A 19,050-nucleotide genomic window follows, 5' to 3' on the forward strand; every position below is an offset into this window, starting at 1 on the left:
CACTTTCTGTTTAATCGAGGGCTTCATAAACGTATATTATTGTGTAAACATTTGAGCTTGCTAAAAGTGCAGAATTTTATAAGCGTAAAACCTGCGCGAACAGAGACACGTTCTTACTAATCCTGAATGCTACTATACATTCTAAAACAGTGAAATTGGTATTCCTTTTGCAAATATTATATGTTATTAAAAATACGTCGCTAATGGGGCAAGGACCTGAGATAATCTTCGTAAGCTTTAAAAGCCAATCGTGACGCTCTAGTATACATGAGTATTTTTAATTGCCACTGTCACTTATAGCAACAGCGATTGTCGAGAGATTGCCATTCATTAAACATATATACATGTACCATCAAATAGAGTAATTGCCTGGCCCTGAATATACATATATGTATCATATACTATCATTTAAATACAATATCAATAAAAATGAAGGCAAAGGTATTTGAGAATAAAGTTATTAAGTTCATAACATCAATCAATAATGATATATTAAAACTATAACTAGGTATACGATATAATAATAATATATATAGACGAAATATGATAAAATCTTATATCATGCTTACTCTACTTCTCACTTTCTGGACATCCTTACTACATAACTAATTATGCCTTCACATTTTAATGTTTAACGGAACATTATGCACATACCTATATTAATGTTTGTTTGTTTAGTTTACAGTATCATTGTTAGACAGATAATCATGTTTTTGCCAGTATTATACAAATATATGTACATAAAGCTGAAAGGAATTGAAAGTATGCGAGTTTTATTTAAGGATAATAAAATGTGTAAGTGGAAACGTGGTCCACTCAATACCTTCATGAATTATTTTTTATACCTTATGTGTCTTTTCTGTGTTCAGTTACAGTCATTTTTCTCTCTCTATACCATTATTATTCATTCAAGATAAGTTTTAGTCAATCTTCTCATGGATAAAACTGATGATAAAGAAACGGTATTTAAAAGCCAATTTAGAAGACATAATATCCAAACCGTACATTTGCTTTGTTGAGTCTGGGTCTCGGAAGTTTATTGAAACAACGTTATTTTCTATAATAACCGCTGCGGAAAAACGAAGGAGTCAAGCTGCAATTTAGCTAATATTTTACGACGAAGAACAAAATAAAATGTAATACACGGTATCACCGTATAATAATGCCTTTAGTTTTGTTCCTTCAATGAAGGATCTAGTTGAAAATCATATTTTCATTAATTTTTACTTACATATCGCGTGAATTATACTTTCCAGCGCAATCATTTATATTATTTTTAATTAATTTGGCACCTAATTAGCGCACTGGACCGACAGGTGAACTTCCACGAAATACTATCACATTTCAAAAAATCTCATTTACTTAACTTTACTTAAAGAGCACAATACATACTCGAATACTCTAGCTAATCTTTGCTTTCCGACAATGTACTCACGCTTACCCAGAAATCTAAGCAATCGGTGCCAAATAGCTGTTCTTTTAATGTTTAGTACTCTATTAAGTTACGTTCACGGCACGTAAATATAGGTATTGAAATAATAAATAAATAACGTATATATTTTGCGAATGTCATCGTATCGTGAGACTCTGCCGGTACTTCTCGATCTCAAGTCTATAGTCCAGCCATTTGATCTAAAGAAAGTCTACCTGGAGAGTACTCCTTTAGTTTTTTAAATTGGTAAATTTTAATAAATTAATATTTAACGTTCGGAATATTGGAAAATGGATTATTCGAAATTCACATATTCATCGTTCTTTCTCATAGGAGCAGGCCATATGGCAACGAGTTTTTAATCGCACGCTTTTACACAAAAGATTTAATGTTGCCGAAAATCTGTTATTAATGCCATTTTCTATTTTGGAGTCGCGAGCGACCAAAACATGAGACGACCAAGATGAAATTCGCTACTATGTGCGAGAACAGTGAAGTAAAAAAACCTTACGAATTCTTAAGAGCTTTCCAGGCAAAATTACCAAATGACTGTACTACTTCTAACAACTGGAAAGTGTTTAAATATTTCAATAAAAGAGTGTGTAAATGTGCATGGAGAAGCAGTAAGTACTGTTTTTTAAAGAAGTGCAAATAACTGTGCCAAATACAGACATGATGTTAAAGTATGAAGTCATAACCGTAACATGTGACGTGCACCACTTTTATACTTCCCATACTGAATACAAGATCACGTGGCAGGCAAACGCTACATGACATCAGAAAAAAATGAGGAAAAGATAGATATTCATATAATTCTCGATAAATTTTGGTAATATTAGGTAGGTATATTTAGTAGATCTAATAGTAGTTTTTCACAGTCAGCATGCATTACAAACGATAGTAATTTGCTAGATGTTATTGAAAGTTTTCCAAAATCGTTAGGCCGAGGCATAACACATGAATGTGTCATGCACTAGTGTAATTTTGCATTGTTATTGTAGGTTTATTAATTTTGGAACGGTAATTTACTTTCAAAAATAGAAGCTCATGTATGAGATGAAATGAGCACGTGCAGCGGCGAGGCGCGGACGGGCGGCGAGCGGCGCTCGGCTCGCGGCGAGAGAGCAGCGCAGCGCGTTCTGCGGCACAACGCGCGCGCGCCGCGATCGCCGATCCGCTCTCGGTTTACGCTACGCGGCTCTAACGTATATCAATTTCTTTTTATGTACGTCCGGAAAACAGCTGGTACTGGAAGAAACCATAATAAAAAAAAAATATTAAAAACAAAGCGCGTGCCAGATCAGTGGTTGCGGGGTTCGCGCCGCCTCCGCAACCGGCAGCGCGGTCCCCGCCCGCCCGCTACGCTACAACTAGTGCTACGCTACTCTACGCTGTCACCCGTCCGACCGCTCTCGTCACAGCTGGCTAGTGGACTACGGCATCACACCTCAATAACACTACATCATACCTACCGATAAGCCGGAATTGCAAACTAAATGTGCTCAAGCTAAAAGGATGGGGTCAATGATATCTAAAACAAATCCAGTTATACGGCACGGAGTATACACTTTGTGCAAATACCTAACTACGAGTATATTATGCTGACTGGACAGAAAGTAAAGTGGGATATTAAACGAATAAGTATTGTGGAAATCCTTCGCTCAACTGATCCTTTCTGTGTATTTTATTAATAGTTGATATATTAATGGTGAACAGACTTGGTATCAACAAACGACGATTTTGTCAAACGTTTTAGTTATAATATGCAGCTGAGAAGCCAAATTTTATCTGTCTCTAGTGTATAAAAACACCTTACATTTTCAACAAGTTCGTAATACTTATGTAATTTTTAATTCTTTGCAATTGCAAGTATTTGAACCGAATAAGTACTTAGGTAAATAAGAAGTTAAGAGCAATAGCATAAATTAAAATGACGTTCCCGCATATTGTGCGAGTAATGTTGTAAAGCGATGTGAGTACACAGAGAGCACTCGACGTGGCACCGTGCCGGTCGCAGCAGTGTGCGGCTCGCGCTCGCACGTGGAATACCACATTACTCTTTTTCAATTATCGTAAATATTTGGCACATTAACGACTCGTATTTGATAGCCAATAATTTATCAATGCCATATTAGTGTTTAATATGCCATCGTTCAACAGCAGAAAGTTATTACTACTTTAAAGTAGTTTCTAATAAATATAACAATACCATATCACAGCACCTCGATACAACATTTTGCTGTACACTATCAGTTTTGGTAACATTATACTCTTTAATAAGTACATAATTCAATTTATAAACTCTTACATTTTATTACAAATGGACATCCTCTTAACACTTTTCCTTCACACAAAGTGATATGTCCACATTATATTGATTAAAGCTTACACAGGGTCTCCTACCTCATACCTTTGCTGACATTTTTAAAAGTGAATTTACACATTCATCAAATTAGAGATGTCGATGTCAACCTAAAATCCACGCGTTTCCGTATTCTCTTTCAATTTCTTACGCTTTCACAATCTAACAAAAATCAATATTGATAGACAGCATACGAAAACAAACAAGTTCATATCTCTAAAAAGTATTTGCAAATAAATGTAATATGGTAATAGTTAAAACAACATCGATATAATATGATAAAACTACAAAACATCAAGGGACCGGACGGGGATCGCCCTTGTCGGCAGATCGCAGGGTGAGAGACACTCGGCGTGCCGCTACTACAGACAGAGGCGCAGCTTAGCGCGTGAGGGTAATATTGAGCGAGGGGCACTTCCTCACAGCCATGGCGGTGTGGTGCAGGGCGTTGTACCCGGCGGCGGTGGCCCCCTGCAGGCTCCAGTTCGTCGACGTGGAGGCGTGCGAGTGGTGTCTACTGCCGCTCGGCAGGTGTCTTACCATGCCACTGCTGAGCTGCTGCAGCAGTCCGGAGCCCTGCGAGCTGCTCAGGCAGGCCGACGGCCGGCGCGACCGAATCGATTGCATTGACGAGGTCAGCAGAAACGGTACACTCGATGACGTATTAGGCATTGAGCCACCCTACACAGCAGCAATATGTTAATATCTACACGTTCATTTGGGTGACTTAGCGGTTGACATCTGTGATAGTAGGGTCAATTCTGCTCCAAAGAAAGCATTTCAAATTATGAAGTAGAATAATACGCTACACTATACACTAAACTTGTTAATAGTGTCTTTGAGGATGGATTTTGTGAGACAACATGAAGGGACGTAGAATAATATTATAAAATTCGACATGTTAGTAAATGCATGAGGGGATAATAATCTGTTTAATAAGTAGTTAAATAGGTATGAATAACTGATTAATGTAATATAAATTTTGGCTTTTAGAAGTACTACCACATTACCCACTAGATAACAATGATCTTGTGTAATCAATGCTTTTATACGAATCACATTAGTATTTTACGTAATTTCAAGCCTTGGGCGTAAGTTCATAGTTAACAGTTGTTTTATGAAAAAACTGAAGTTTGTGTCGGCAAACTCGGACCTTGTTGATTTGATATGTCAAAACTTGACATGAAATAATATTATAATAGTGGCCAAGCGAAGGACAAATATAATTCCAATTTCTTAAATAATGAGCTTAAGCCCAAGTTCCCCAATCATACAAACGTCAGGTGGGGTAGGTACAAAGTTATCGCAGCAAGCAAATTATAACGTTAAATCGGATTTATTGGATTGTTAGCAGTCTGGTTATTGATTTAATCTCAAATAAAGTCGGAAAGTAAAGTTTTGATTAGTTATGAGAATCGTTCTTGTCGAACACCACTCCAAAGCAAAACATGATTTCAATGTTCTTCTCACGAATAAACCAATAAACATGCTATCTGGTAAGCAATATGGCAGTCGCCAGCCAAGATCTTATTATGTGTAAACAAGTACATAAGTAATGATAAAATGTCACCGATAAGTCCACCCAAATTTCCAATTAAATGGCATAGTTGAAATTTAATTTAAATGTTGAGCATATTTATTAAACTATTACAAGTTCTTAACCTATCGAAACAATAATAATATTTTTAACTATGGCATGCCTTATACTTAATAAAGTACGTACGTCATACTGAGCGTATTAAAGCGTGGTGGGCTTGTGAAATTTTTGTGTCAGTAAATAGTCATTTACTACTACTCTACAGCGAAATACTCGCACGTAGATGTTGCCAATAGGTATTACATAGAATCTGTACATTGATAAGGTTTAGTCGACCGAGTTGAACACAATGTTGTAACGACACGGCAACATCTTAGTGTTCTCTAGTTGCAACAGTTACAGATTGAAAACATGAATGAGTGACGCTGCGCGAGTCGCAGCGAGCGGTACAATGAAATCATACTCACGATCATGCTCCGTGCAAGCTGCGTAGAAGAACAAATAGCAACAGTAAATGAGACAGCGAATACGTAATACACAGCTTAGAGCCTTCACATGAATGAAGAAATGATTACCTTACTGGCGTAGCTTTCCTTGCACATACACATTCAACACACAAGAAGACCTATGTGACCTGCTGAACTGGTGGATCTACATTGTTTCGCAGTACACTTGAAGTACTTATGAACCGATGTTTCTAATGCCAATTGGTAGACGCGAAGTGACAATTATTTTGCTTTTAAAAATTATGTAATTTTTTTCCTGAAATGTATAACCGGGTTAATTTGGAAAAACGTGCGACAGTGGGATCATCGTTTTTGCAGGTTCACACCCACACATGAACACAATGGATACAGTAGCATTCTCCTGGCGAGAGGCACTACCCTCGGCACAGAACATTCAACGACACAGTCAACGCGGAGAGTGGCGTCATGCATCGCGGACGTTCACTAAACAAATCATCAACGGACATGCAACACTTCATTATTTCTTGAAGTTTTGTGTCTGTTCGAACTTTTCGCAGGATTGGAAGGAGTAGCATTGATGCGATGCGGTGAAAGGTCCGATCCACGTGCATATACAAAAATGATAATGTGATGAAAGATCAAATACTATCTCTCCCTGTCGGTGTGGGAAGAAGACACGACCGCAGAAGATAACAGAACCACATCAATGTAAAGCTGGACATTTTCACATTCAAAAGGGGGTTCAGGGAGGACACGCAGCCAGGCAGGCGTACGTGTACGAGTTTGACATCACTTACAACGCATTGAGACGTTGACGGCACGGACAGGCTCGAGCCTGAGCCGCCCCCTCTGCCCCTGTACTGGTAGCCCTGCCAAAATAACCACTGTCACTACCCTCATTACCACGCACCTTCATTTCTCCACCAGCATCGTTATACTACTGCACCCCTGTTCCAAGCTACTGAATTCAAATCATTTATTATGTATGTAGTACATACTAGGTATTAATATTATCAGTGTCAAATACAAGCGTGCAAGCATAGGGGTTCTGACAAAATGTGACTTACGGTAGGCGGCGACAGATTGACGGCGGAGCCGCGGCGCTCCTGCGGCCCGATGCTGGAGTGGCGGCGCGTGGGCAGGCCGGACGTGCCCCCCGGGGTGCCGCCGGGGGACGAGGCGCATGACGGCGCGATGCGGATCTTGGGCGTCATCAGAGTGTTATCCGACAGGCGGCGATTTGGAAAAGCGCTTGAAACGCGAAGGAAATTGTTGTCGTTATTGGTAGAATTGCTTGAGCCGAAGAACCACTGACCGATCCCCGTGCCTGAATAAATTTTCCGTATAATTCTTTGTCTAGTCGGAGTCTTTACATTACAGGTTGGAAACTCATGCTTACTCTTGAAACCGCCTACACTACCGCTAGCACTAGCTGCGGGAGGGGGCCCAGTCATAGAGTTTTTACGGGCCATGTCCTCGGCGCTAGAGGTTTTACGCTGCTCCACCCTTAAGTTAGGGATATTAAAAGGTGGTGCATTCATGTTATCTGTGCTCATTTGATGACGAAGCTTGCGACGCTCGGGGCTCGGCAGCGCGAGGTTGTCGGCCTTCAGCTTGTAGCGCTGCTGCCGGTCGATGTTCTCCAGCATGTCGTACAGGATCTGGCGCCACCGCGTGACAAACACAAACCTCATTACAATCGTGTTACAACCACTACAGGAGAGTTAAGTCTAAAGTCTCTGAACATATACCTCCATCAAGTTAGTAAACTGGTCGACGTTCAGAGCCGGGTTAACAGTTTGTGGAGCAAGCGACGGTATCATTTTTGTTGCCATCACATTCGTGTTCAATCCAAATTTTCTTTCCAAGAGCAAGTTCTTGTAGAGTTCTGTAATAGGTAGGTTTAATCATCTAAACATTACAATAAAATTTATAAAACAAAATCAGCAAACATTGTATTCGCTTTAGACGAAAGAATGTAATGAAAATATAAAAACGTTCGCAAAATTAGCAGAGATCGCATTGCGAGGCTTCGCCAGGCGTCAGAGCTGTTCACGCTTGTGTTGAATAAAGATATTATGATAAAGTCTGATCCTACTAAAGACATGTCCAAGTATACTCACTAACGACACGATTGACGATATCGGGGTCGCTGAGCCGCATAGCCAGCAGAGTGGGAATCACCTGCTCCAAAATGTGGGTCCGCTCGAGCCTCACTATTATCTTTTCGAAGAAGCAGAGGATCAGGCTGATGATCTTTACGTCACTTTGGTTCCTCTCAAGTAGTGCTTTTACTTTGTTCAGGATTGTGGTATGAAGGATCCTGTCCTCGAGGACATCGCAGATATTTTGAACGGCTATCAGTGACGCTGCCTGGTAATAGATTTTTTTAAGGTTAACATATGAACACCCGAGTTGAAATACAACGTTCCTAAGTCAATTTATTTCAGGGAATTATTCTTATATTTTTTGAGAAAACAAACTTAATTAACATTTGATTGAGAGTAATTAATAAATAACATTTTATTCCTAATAAAAAACACTTCTTGAGTTTTGGTAGACATCTACAGCAAGATTGGGTGAGTTAAGATTACGGTGTTTTCATTTTACTACCCGTGCCAATAAAGAATGGGATTAGAAATGGCGGCGCATCTATTCACTTCTCGCTCGCACATTATTTCCGTCTATACTCACACTCTTTGGTACCGACTGACAAAAAAATAACGACTTTGATTATGCGTTCCCCCCCTTTAGTGATATTGATACGGTAATTGCCGGCACCAGCAAGATGTGGAAATAAACTAAATTATAATATTTATTACATCCTTTTATTTCAAAACTAGCCTTTGCCCACGTGAATGTTGCGCATGCGTAGAAAGTCGAAGAAGAATAAAAAGTAGCATATGTAGTAGTAAATTAGCCTAAGCCCAAGGAAGGCCTTGGGATTCAAGCTATCTCCATACCAAATTTCATCAAAATCGATTCAGTGGTTTAGCCGTGAAAGCATAACAGACAGACAGAGAGACAGAGTTACTTACACATTTATAATATTAGTATGGATATTTGAGATTATTTAAAGTTATGAAGCGAAAATAGTTTATATCCAACCTTACCCTCTCTGCGATTCAGGTAATGGTTTTGTTGACAATTTGTGTACCTACGTAATGTAGTCTCAAAACGATCACAAATTTAACTAACATAAGCTTTATTTTAATTCATGAAATAACGAAACACTTTCAACGGTAACGATATTTTTTAACGTTATTCAGTTATTAGTTTTTATTGTTATTGCATTGTTATGCTGACGCTCCCAGCTCAATGAGCCGCCATTTCTAATCCCATTCTTTATCGGCACGGGTTGTACAAATCATCAACACATAAATAAGCAATATTTTAAAAGTCAGATCGTAAAAAATAAGCTACAAAGATGATTAAACAATATACGTATATACCTGGATTTGCGTGGTGTTGCTATCCAGGGCATGATAGAGCGCTGGTAATATTTCATTGTCAATTTCTGCTTGCGTACACTTTTGCATAATTGTATGCAAATTCTCCAAAATTGTGACCGAAGCTTGGATACTCTTTGGTGAATTCAGCAATATTCTAAAATAAACATGAATGTGAACTTATTATTGTAAATAAGAACGTGGTCTTTGGAGATTTACGGATTAAGATCTATCCGATTAGATCTTAATCCGTAAATCTCCAAAGAATGAAAAATGGAATAGATGATACATATTTCCGCGCGATGCGGGTGAAATCGCGGGTAACGTAAAATCGAATAAAATGTACTAACATAGGTATGGATTCAACTAGAAAAATAAATTGAATGGAAATCTGTAAATATCCAATCCGGAAAAGCCGGTCTAGCTTGGAAAAGTCAAATGGTTCGAATAAATGTTGCGGTAACAGTGAAACCGTATTATATAGGTACCTATATTATTTTAACATCATATTTATTTTACAGGTTTCTCATCCCGATGGACCTATTTTGCGCACTTGGCTGAAATTTGCCTTAGCCATCAGAGCGTTCGATCTATCGTAATCTCATTATAAGAACGTAAGGATGTAATAAGACTTACTTTAAAGTAGGCATGATGTAGAAAGAAAACTCTTCTTGGGTGGACTCCCTGACTAGCCACATCACTGACTGCAAGACTGAGGCTAGAACTTCAGCGGTTCTGACCTCCATTTGCAGGGCAGGCCAAATATGTTGCCAGCGTAGTTTCTGAAAAAAATACTCGGCTTAAGAATTTATAGAAAAAAAATAATGGGAGCGCATAAAACATTTATTGCATCCAAATCAATAAAATACTGTTGTAAGTAAATTCACGATTTTAGACGTTTTTTGGCCGATAATAATAACGTTTCGAAAACTTCCGTTTGCGAGAAGTTTTTTTATTTTTGCAAAAACATGGATACTGAAAAACCTAAATGAACTATCTACAAATATCAGGGAGTTGAGAACAAGGGTTACATTCATGTATAAAAACTAGCGCAATTAAGCCTGGCAAGACTCAAAAGCTCTTAGGATGTAAGCATATGGATTAAATAAATCGACGTTCTAATTAATAATTAATAAAGATTAACGTAGTAAGCAAACAAAAATGTGAATTACTTAATTATTTCGCAATGTCAAGTTCCTTTTAACGTTTCATGTTATCTTAATAAGCTTTGTAGGACGTAAACTTACCTTTGGTATGCATGGCAAAGCATCAATGAGAGTAGTTCGGTAGAAGTTTGCCTTCTGATTTGGATCTTTCATTGTCACCACATCCAGAAATTGCATGGCGGCTATCGCTTGCTCATGTTCACCCCGGCTTTTATAAAAAAAACGAAAATTGTTAGAAAATCCTCTAATAAAACTATGCCAAATAGACATAGAGTAAACAGTCGTATACAAGCCAACAAGTTACACCAAACGCAAGGGAAAACCAAGGTTTAGTAAAGTAAGTAGGCATAGTGCTGTTTAATGCAGTTTGAATCAGATATAAATAATGTTCTATTTAAAAACATAATATTGTGAATTGTTTCATCATTTCATTACACTTTTAACTATTGATTACATGAAGTTTGCACGAATAAGAAAGCTTATAAATTCTTTACTTTCAGATGTTCTAACTGTTAGGAGAAACGGATATGGTTTTTATAATGGTTACTTACTTGAAGTATTTTATGAGGGGCAGCAGCTGCGTCGTGGGCCGAGGATGAGGGTCTCTCGCCAGCAGGCGCTGCACGGCTTCTTGCAGAGCAGTGGGCACACGAGGCAACACCTGGATTACTTGCTGGTCCAACTGTCACACACATACCCACAGTTAAAACAACCACCTCAAAACATTTCAAAAGCCATAAAAAACCTCATCATCGAGGTTCATTTTTAAAAAATAAACAAGAAAAATCAAAGAAATTAATGCTAATGTTCTGTTTTAACTGCTTATTTTATCATAATCAAATGAAAGAGAATATAACAAAATAATAACTGTATTTTAGGTGAACCAATATCGCGGTTCCTTATTTTGTTTTAAGGAATGATAAATTAAAAGTAAGTAAATAAAGATAGTATGTAAAACAAAAAAAAAACATATTTTAATCATTCAGCTGTGTTCTGCTGGTTGTGACTCCGAACTGGTGGTTCTTTGCTTGTTTTACTACTGGAAATATGAGTATATTTCGAGTTTTTTTTTAAGTTCTGCCTGATCAGAGCCAGAACATTCAAGTAAGTAATAATTTCAAAAGCAGAATAAATATAAACCCATTACACAAGACTCAGTTTTGCTGTTAAACTTTTAATTTATAGAATGAGGATTATTCCGAAACTAAAGATGGCCAGGAAAGACTTTGTATACACAAAGTCTTTTGTTGTAAGCAAAAGCATGTAAGAGGAGTTCCGAAAAGAGTTGAGTGTTGAGATTCATAACATTTCAACTGGTCTACCTACATCTTTTACACCTTTGTGCCATACTTTAAAAACTAACGGGTAATGCAAGTTAGATTGCGCAAAAAAAGACGGTTCTATAATGTCCATCTTCACTTTAACCAATAGCAATAAGTAGATTTCAACTTAAAAACTGCATTTATTAGAAAACTTTTCAATAAAGATAGAGATGAACGGAGTGAACTAGAAAACTGTTCATTCGCTCTCATTTGTGGCTAAAAGCTTTTCCATTTACCTACTTTCTACCTAATTATATATATTTTTTATTTTAGTGACTCATAGTGTTATTGTAACATAATAGTCATAATATGTTATCTTTATGATAAGACTGATATTAAACACCTTACATGTGGGCGTCGAGCGAAAGTGTAGGTAAAGAGTAGAAAATAGAGCTTTCTATTACAAAGATTCTCTGAATTAAATCGCAAACAGACAGGTGGATAGAGAGATATCGCGTGACTACGCAGTTTTCTCACTAATTACGGACCTTTACGTGATCAATAAAAGTTTTTTTTCACTGACCGCTTTGTAAGATTTTTTTGTACTTACTCCCAATGTTTGGCGTTTATTGGACATTGGGATCATTAGGCTCATTGAGCTACGTTGAGCGGCGTTCAACAATAAGCCGATGATAATGATCATTAAGGCTTGTGCGTTTCGGTTATTGCAAAATGGCCACTTATTCACGGACCGACCGCTCCGAGTGTTAATAAACCTTATGAGCGATCAATCCGTGCTGTTACGTAGCCATCTATCATGCATCTCCATGACCTTACTAGTATAAAATACAACAGCAAAACATAAATTAAGATTTTCTGCGATATTACGTTGGTAAAATATTTCTAATTATTCTTTAATTGTTAAGTAAAATATCAAATTAACGTTAAACCTACGTTTCGTTGAAACCGAAGACTTTTGTTTACTAGGAGTCAGAAAACAATTATGTTTAGATACTTGTAAAGGAGACGAGACTATTATTAGAGTTCTTAGATTCCCATTCTTCGTAACTATATTTACCTCCAATGTTATTCTTAATTTGCGAACCTACGCAGATTGTGGAAAACAGAAACCATATATTTGATACAATTATTTAATGTACTAAAGAAGTAAGAGAATAAGAGTAAAACTTTGTAAGGACTTATTAATTTGCTTTATACATATTACAAAAATATATGTAATATACCCCGTTCCGCTAGCTACAGCACCGCTACGCTATCAGCGTCGGTTCATTAGAGTGGCATTAACGAATTTGTCAACCTAAAGCAGGAGACAATTATCTTGAAGTTTCCACGTTTGTCGGTATTTTAACCACTTAAAAGAGATTTTGTGTTGTATAAACAATATGCACACATGTACATAAACAAAGTCTTGCACAATATGACATTAGCTCCATCTTTTCCTAGCTCTGATATTTGGCAGACATTGGAGGATTAGTCTCGGCAATATTTTTATAGCACCTTTTTGTTCCTTTGTATTTAACCATGTTTGATTCTCATATTGCAAATACATATTGTTTAATTTTTCATTGCCACTTAGTGAAACTTTACATTTGCTTAATCCCTACATTATGTTTTTAACTATGTCTAGACTTAGCTCGTAATAAATTAATGAACTTATAGTAGATAAAATAAATTCATTGGGTACTACACATTTTCGACCTTTATACTGAAACATAAAAAAACAATGAAGGCTGTTAGCTCACCGTCAGAAACAAAAACATAACCCATAAAATGGTTGTTACATTGGGTAATAACGATATTCACCAATCTACCTTTAAAATAAATTACCAATTTCATAAAAGTTGAGCAAACTGAACCAACTTCATACATGCTAGCATACCTACTACCTATTCAATAGAATTGTACAAAATTCTGACGATATGATTTAACGGTTACATGATAATAAGTCGTTAGAGATCATATATGGTATGTCTTTATTCCCGAGGAAGATGGGTAAGTCTTTAGTGTGGGACTTGAACTGTGTCGATACTCTTGCATCATCCCTTCTTAATAGTTCAGCGCAATGTGCTGGCCCCGCTGCTGCGCAGAGAACCTCAAATATATAGGTACCCTTGTGGGTACTACCTTACTAACTATACCTTTGAGCCGTTTGGGGTTAAAATTCTCAGGCCATGGGGTACAAGTGCTCATCTCCTTTATAATGATTTGGCGAAACGACTTGCTGACACTTCGATTGACCCAAAAGCTTGTTGCTATTTTGGTCAAAAGTTGAACATTACCATACAACGTGGCAATGCTGCTAGCCCCTTGAGTACGCTCCCGGTGGGCAGTGATGAGTTTTCGATGCCATCTTTTAATTATATTTTTTATTTAATCCTAGATATTTAAAGAAATGCTATAACATCACGAACCTAGCATTGATTTAAGTTGTCAGTTAACATTTCAATTTACTATTTTCATGTGATGGAAGGCTATTTGGAAGAGCGCCAACTTTGAATTTGTTGTGGAAAATGGTGTTAGATATTCCAGTGTTTCATAAACCCAATTTCGCAGATCATTCAGATTGATGATTCAGAAATAAGTCCTACAGTAAGTGGGAGTCAGCCATCACCGGCCGGCGACTAAAATAACACGTTTGTCCGTTGCTGATACGAAATGGAAATTAAATTATAATGGTAAGGTTACTCACAAATTCAATCTGCTTCATGTACAACATAGGGTTATTATTGGCCTGTATCAGCGGCTTGCCATTGTTGAAGACCGCGCAGATGACGAGCCCCAGTGAGAACATGTCAGACAGAATGCTGCAATGACCGCTGGTCTGCACCTCAGGAGCTGAACATGTAAGCAGATCACGTCAAGTGCAGATACGTCAAACAACAACTAGAGCTATAGACAGTATCAACAGACTGACTATAGTTCTAGGATTATAAATGTTTCACAACCAATGAATCCCTGAAAAGAAACTTGTATTATTTCAAGTCCTGAAAAATAAAGTTTCGTTAAACACATTACATATTTCGCGAGTACAAAACGTACACTTGCAAAATAATTATTACACTAGATGATCGTGATTTTTGTAATCCTCAATAAAAAGTGCTTGCTTGGTCGATTATAACAAGTAATAGAGTTTTCATGATATAATATTATGACTAACGAAATTCAGTATTTGAGTCAGGAGTTGCAATATTTTATTCAATTTTTGTTGTGAAGAAAAGGCGAGCCTTTTTATAAAAATTGTTTGAAGTGAAAAAACAAGTTCTGTTGTGTAGCATAATATTTATTTACGAGATTAAACAGACCTCTTTATAAAGTAGGTACGCGAACTTCAAAGATACAGTAATCCTTACTTTTATATATTACTGCATATGTGAAATATGCTACAACTACTAAACTGATTTTAATAATATTTGGTTTACAAATGGATACGCTTCAGGCTTCTAATAGAATGAAAATAAGAAAGTTTGGGTTTAAAAATCTAATGTAGTATCTATTTTGCAAGATGGAAAACGAGTGGGTGGTAATCTGTGACGGAATTTAAAAATGTAATGGAATACGTACCCATTGTTGCTGGAATCGCCAGACTACGGCAGTTCTGCTCTAAATAATTTTGATAGGACTTACCCAAGAAATCAAGGTTTGGCTGCGATAATTTCGCCACCTTGATAGACCACGGAGGTACGCAGATCATTTCGGTGGGATCAGACGACAGGCAGTTTTCTGTAAACCAAAAATGAATGTAATTAGTTTCTATATTATTGTAATAATTAATTAGTTTCTTTTAAACAACTATTGACCCTCTCCGGCTTCGCACGGGTGAGTTCGTGTCGGATTTAATGGATGTTATTATACATATAAAACTATATACTTCCTCTTCAATTACTGTATCTATTAAAAAAACCGCATCAAAATGAGTTGCGTAGTTCAAAGATTTAAGGAGATGATGATATCCCTATGTACCTATTACATAGGGATAACATCATCTCCCGAGCCTTATCCGAAATCCGCATCAAAATCCGTGTTTACGATAACTTAATTTCATAAGAGTCATTAATAAACAAACATGTATAAACCAGTATTCTTTTTATTTCTTCTACTATGAAACAAATTGAACACTTTTGAATTACGATCTGTTACTATAAATGGGAAAACTAAATCTGATTATCTTCATTTTCACACTCAGATAGCTGAAATGATTATGATCCTAATTCGATTCACAGCTTGACTCTAATTTCGATTCAAGTTTCGTTTCGACTTAAAAGGAATATTTCTTTAATTTCTGTTTATTTGAATGAGGGTAAACTACGAGGAAAGTCGAGTACGAAATGATCAGAAATGTATTATTATTAGGTATGTTATATTGATACATTCATTAGTGATTCTGTATTGGCAAGGTTGGCCGATACCAACAAAGGCAAATGATTGGATGCGTAAGAAAGGTTTGTCGTATATCGTATATTTTCAAGGATATATGGACTATAACTAAGATGCTTTTATGTATCTCACTCCCCAGGTACTTGTACTATTTTTATTATGCTTTCTACGTCACAGTGGTCCGAAGGTTCGAAAGGTGAAACCTGGTAAATATGTATAGGTAATAACATCGATGGAAACTACGGTATAAAAAATGAGAGCATTTTGTCCACGTGGTTTTGTAAAGTTCAAACTTCCAAGCAGATTGTTTGCAGCTAAGTATCATTCATAAAGTCAAAATAAAAATGGTGGTTATTGTGGACTGTCATATGATAATTAATAGCAATGTATATGTGTATGAAGATATCCGGAAACCTTGAAACTTTTAATGAAATGTCGTTATACTGACCAGGACGGAAGACGCTAAATAAATATGTAGGTACTTAACTCTCGGCTACATCCAGTTGGATTGGATATCGACCACTATTTAATTGGAAAAACAGCAGGCAGGTGGTGCACTCAGTAATGAGGCTATTACAAGATTTTCTTATTACAGCGTATAAATAAATGGAAGTGAAGTTTTATTCCTGCCTCTTTCTTTATAATAATATTCTGCGACTCCAAGACTTCTGTGTTCGCAAAACATGCACATTGTTATTCATAATGAGTACATTTTTCTAAAAGTACACTACAGTAATTGCCATAATAACGTGTTCCAGAAAATGCACTGGGAAACCTTGAAAATATATTCTCTAAAAGAATTCTTGAGAATAGTTCCTAAAAAATTGTGTCTGTTGTTTTAGATTTTGTTGATGAAACAGTCAGACCATTATAGAGTTAGAATATTCTTTATTGTACACCATTAGCACAAAACGAAATAGGACGATACAGATAAATATGTGAGATTACAATAGGCTGTCCTAACACTTAAAAGCTATTGGGATGGAATACCGGAGATGATTGCCTAGTTATCATGCCTAATGAAGGTGAGTGAGTAAATAGTTACCAATTAATTGTCATTTGATCCTATTCGAAGTATAATTTTAATAAAAGTATCCTGCATAGTTCACAAATAACACCACAAGTAATTGAAATTACATCAACGTGTAAATTAGGATAATGTAGGTTATGTCAATTTACTGTATCGATGTAAGTATAATATATTACATATTTGTTCAACAGTAAGAATCAAAAGCTTTGAAGTTATCAAACGAGCACCTATGGCAGTAAATAAGGCGGATGTTGAATTACTGTGACTGACTGACTGCCAACTTTTCCAATAGGGAAAAACGTAAACTCGTCGAAATAGTTTTCAGTTGTGACGTAGTTGGTGAATCGTTAGAAAGGTTAGTTAGCTAGGACGGTCCGCAGTATTAATTGCTGGAGTTTATTTATTTTGTTATTTTAGTTGCGTATGAAATAAAGACAACACTGCTCGTGGCGCCTTTCCTCCATTTTATTTCGCATCTACAAAATCCCTAGGGACGATAACGTCTTTGTGGATCCATCTGGCAGTTACAGCAGTTAAAATAAAATGCAAACTGTTGTAGTTTGAATATAAATAAGTCATCAGAATCGGCCCAGACTTTCCCCCACTATGTTGGGGTCAGCTTATTACCTATGGATTAGTAAAATCGTTAGCCCTGGCTGCTGAGATCGTACTGAAATTAGTAATATTAGGTGGAAATCCCCTATTTATATTTATTATAAGTTATTTATCCCTATTTATAAGTTATTCTAATCATATTAACTCCTAGCCATTTTCGTACAACAAAACAAAAGCTTATGGTAAGTATCGATACAAAAATTGGAGATTAAAAGAAAATACGGAACGTTATTAGTCAGGTTTTTACCCCGGCCATGAAAAGTGGCCCCATCTAACCTCGAAGCCAACACATTCATTATGTACATGATCTTTCTATTTCAAATTGCAAGGGACTTACATCCGTTCCTCCCCAGGGGGATGCACCGGAGCGAATCGCGGCTGATTATACGAACGGGTACACATGTACTACTAATATACCCACTAGATTACGTCTAGTACGCTTGAAAACGGCTTGGCTTCTACAATTCAGAATATGGATCTTTTCTGTGTTGAAATTTATTTGATAAGTAACCGTGTTTTACGTGAATTACTTTTGTATTTGGATTTACATACAGTGTACGAAGTATATTTATTCCAAACAAATAGTTAAGCGAATTTCAGATTTACTGTCAGATAGTCGGTTAATCATCAATATAAAACAAACATAATCATAACCGTTTTTGGTATTTGATTTGCATTGCTATCTCAATCGCCTCTGGATGAGACTGTGGCACGCATAACTATTATAATATTACCCAAGTTTGGAACTTTCTTACTCAAATCTGATTTGCACTCTTCCTTTATTGGGAGTATAATTCGTAGTTTGCAATTACCACCTAAAGTGGACTGAACTGTAGAAACTAATTTAATTAAGATAAGTGTTACTGTATGAGCTACGTATTTACACCGGTATTACTTCGAGAGGTTTCAATAACGATGTTATATGTTATACTTGAACACCTATGTGACGGGTGCAGATTACCACAACACACAATATACACGTAGCACAGTTACTCTATATAAAGGGATTGTGTTTTTTGAAACAATTCAAAACTAAAAGGAGATCATTCAAGTCTCGAACATTTTGTACCCAAAAATGAAAGTGCCGGCCAGAAGAAAAAAATAGTAGATTCTTGTAGAGGATAATGCCCTGAAGATTTTTTACTATTACAAGAATTGTCTACAATTAACCCCTAGGCTGCTATTTGACTTTGAAAATCCCAAAAAATCCCACAATGTTTGGAGTATTACATTACGGCCCCAAACTGGAGAAGCCAGCCACTGCCTTCAAACGACTCCTGCCCGACCTGGGAAGACATCAAATGTCATGTGGGAAAGTCAGACTTTTACTGACTA

At 36.8% G+C, this 19,050-nt stretch overlaps 1 protein-coding gene across 5 annotated transcripts in view; it reads right to left on the minus strand.

Annotated features, from left to right (window-relative positions):
• Nucleotides 1–1,492: 1,492 nt before the first annotated feature.
• The window catches only part of LOC110374607 (SCY1-like protein 2), a 118,711-nt gene continuing 101,153 nt past the window's right edge, over nt 1,493–19,050 (minus strand). The window contains exons 6-17 of one of the 5 annotated variants that reach the window (XM_049838163.2): nt 15,321–15,416; nt 14,386–14,531; nt 10,965–11,095; nt 10,495–10,621; nt 9,884–10,029; nt 9,251–9,404; nt 7,922–8,171; nt 7,550–7,686; nt 7,198–7,459; nt 6,866–7,125; nt 6,596–6,667; nt 1,493–4,475 (exon numbers count right to left, since the gene is read on the minus strand). In XM_049838163.2, coding sequence (XP_049694120.1) covers nt 4,176–4,475; nt 6,596–6,667; nt 6,866–7,125; nt 7,198–7,459; nt 7,550–7,686; nt 7,922–8,171; nt 9,251–9,404; nt 9,884–10,029; nt 10,495–10,621; nt 10,965–11,095; nt 14,386–14,531; nt 15,321–15,416 — 2,081 coding nt within the window. In that variant the 3' untranslated portion in view covers nt 1,493–4,175. Of the gene's footprint in view, nt 4,476–6,595; nt 6,668–6,865; nt 7,460–7,549; nt 7,687–7,921; nt 8,172–9,250; nt 9,405–9,883; nt 10,030–10,494; nt 10,622–10,964; nt 11,096–14,385; nt 14,532–15,320; nt 15,417–19,050 lie in introns of all 5 variants that reach the window. The other 4 variants (XM_049838169.2, XM_049838172.2, XM_049838159.2 and 1 more) reach the window with 4 other exon arrangements.

This window comes from Helicoverpa armigera, chromosome 1 (assembly GCF_030705265.1).
Source record: "Helicoverpa armigera isolate CAAS_96S chromosome 1, ASM3070526v1, whole genome shotgun sequence".
Classification (NCBI taxonomy): domain Eukaryota; kingdom Metazoa; phylum Arthropoda; class Insecta; order Lepidoptera; family Noctuidae; genus Helicoverpa; species Helicoverpa armigera.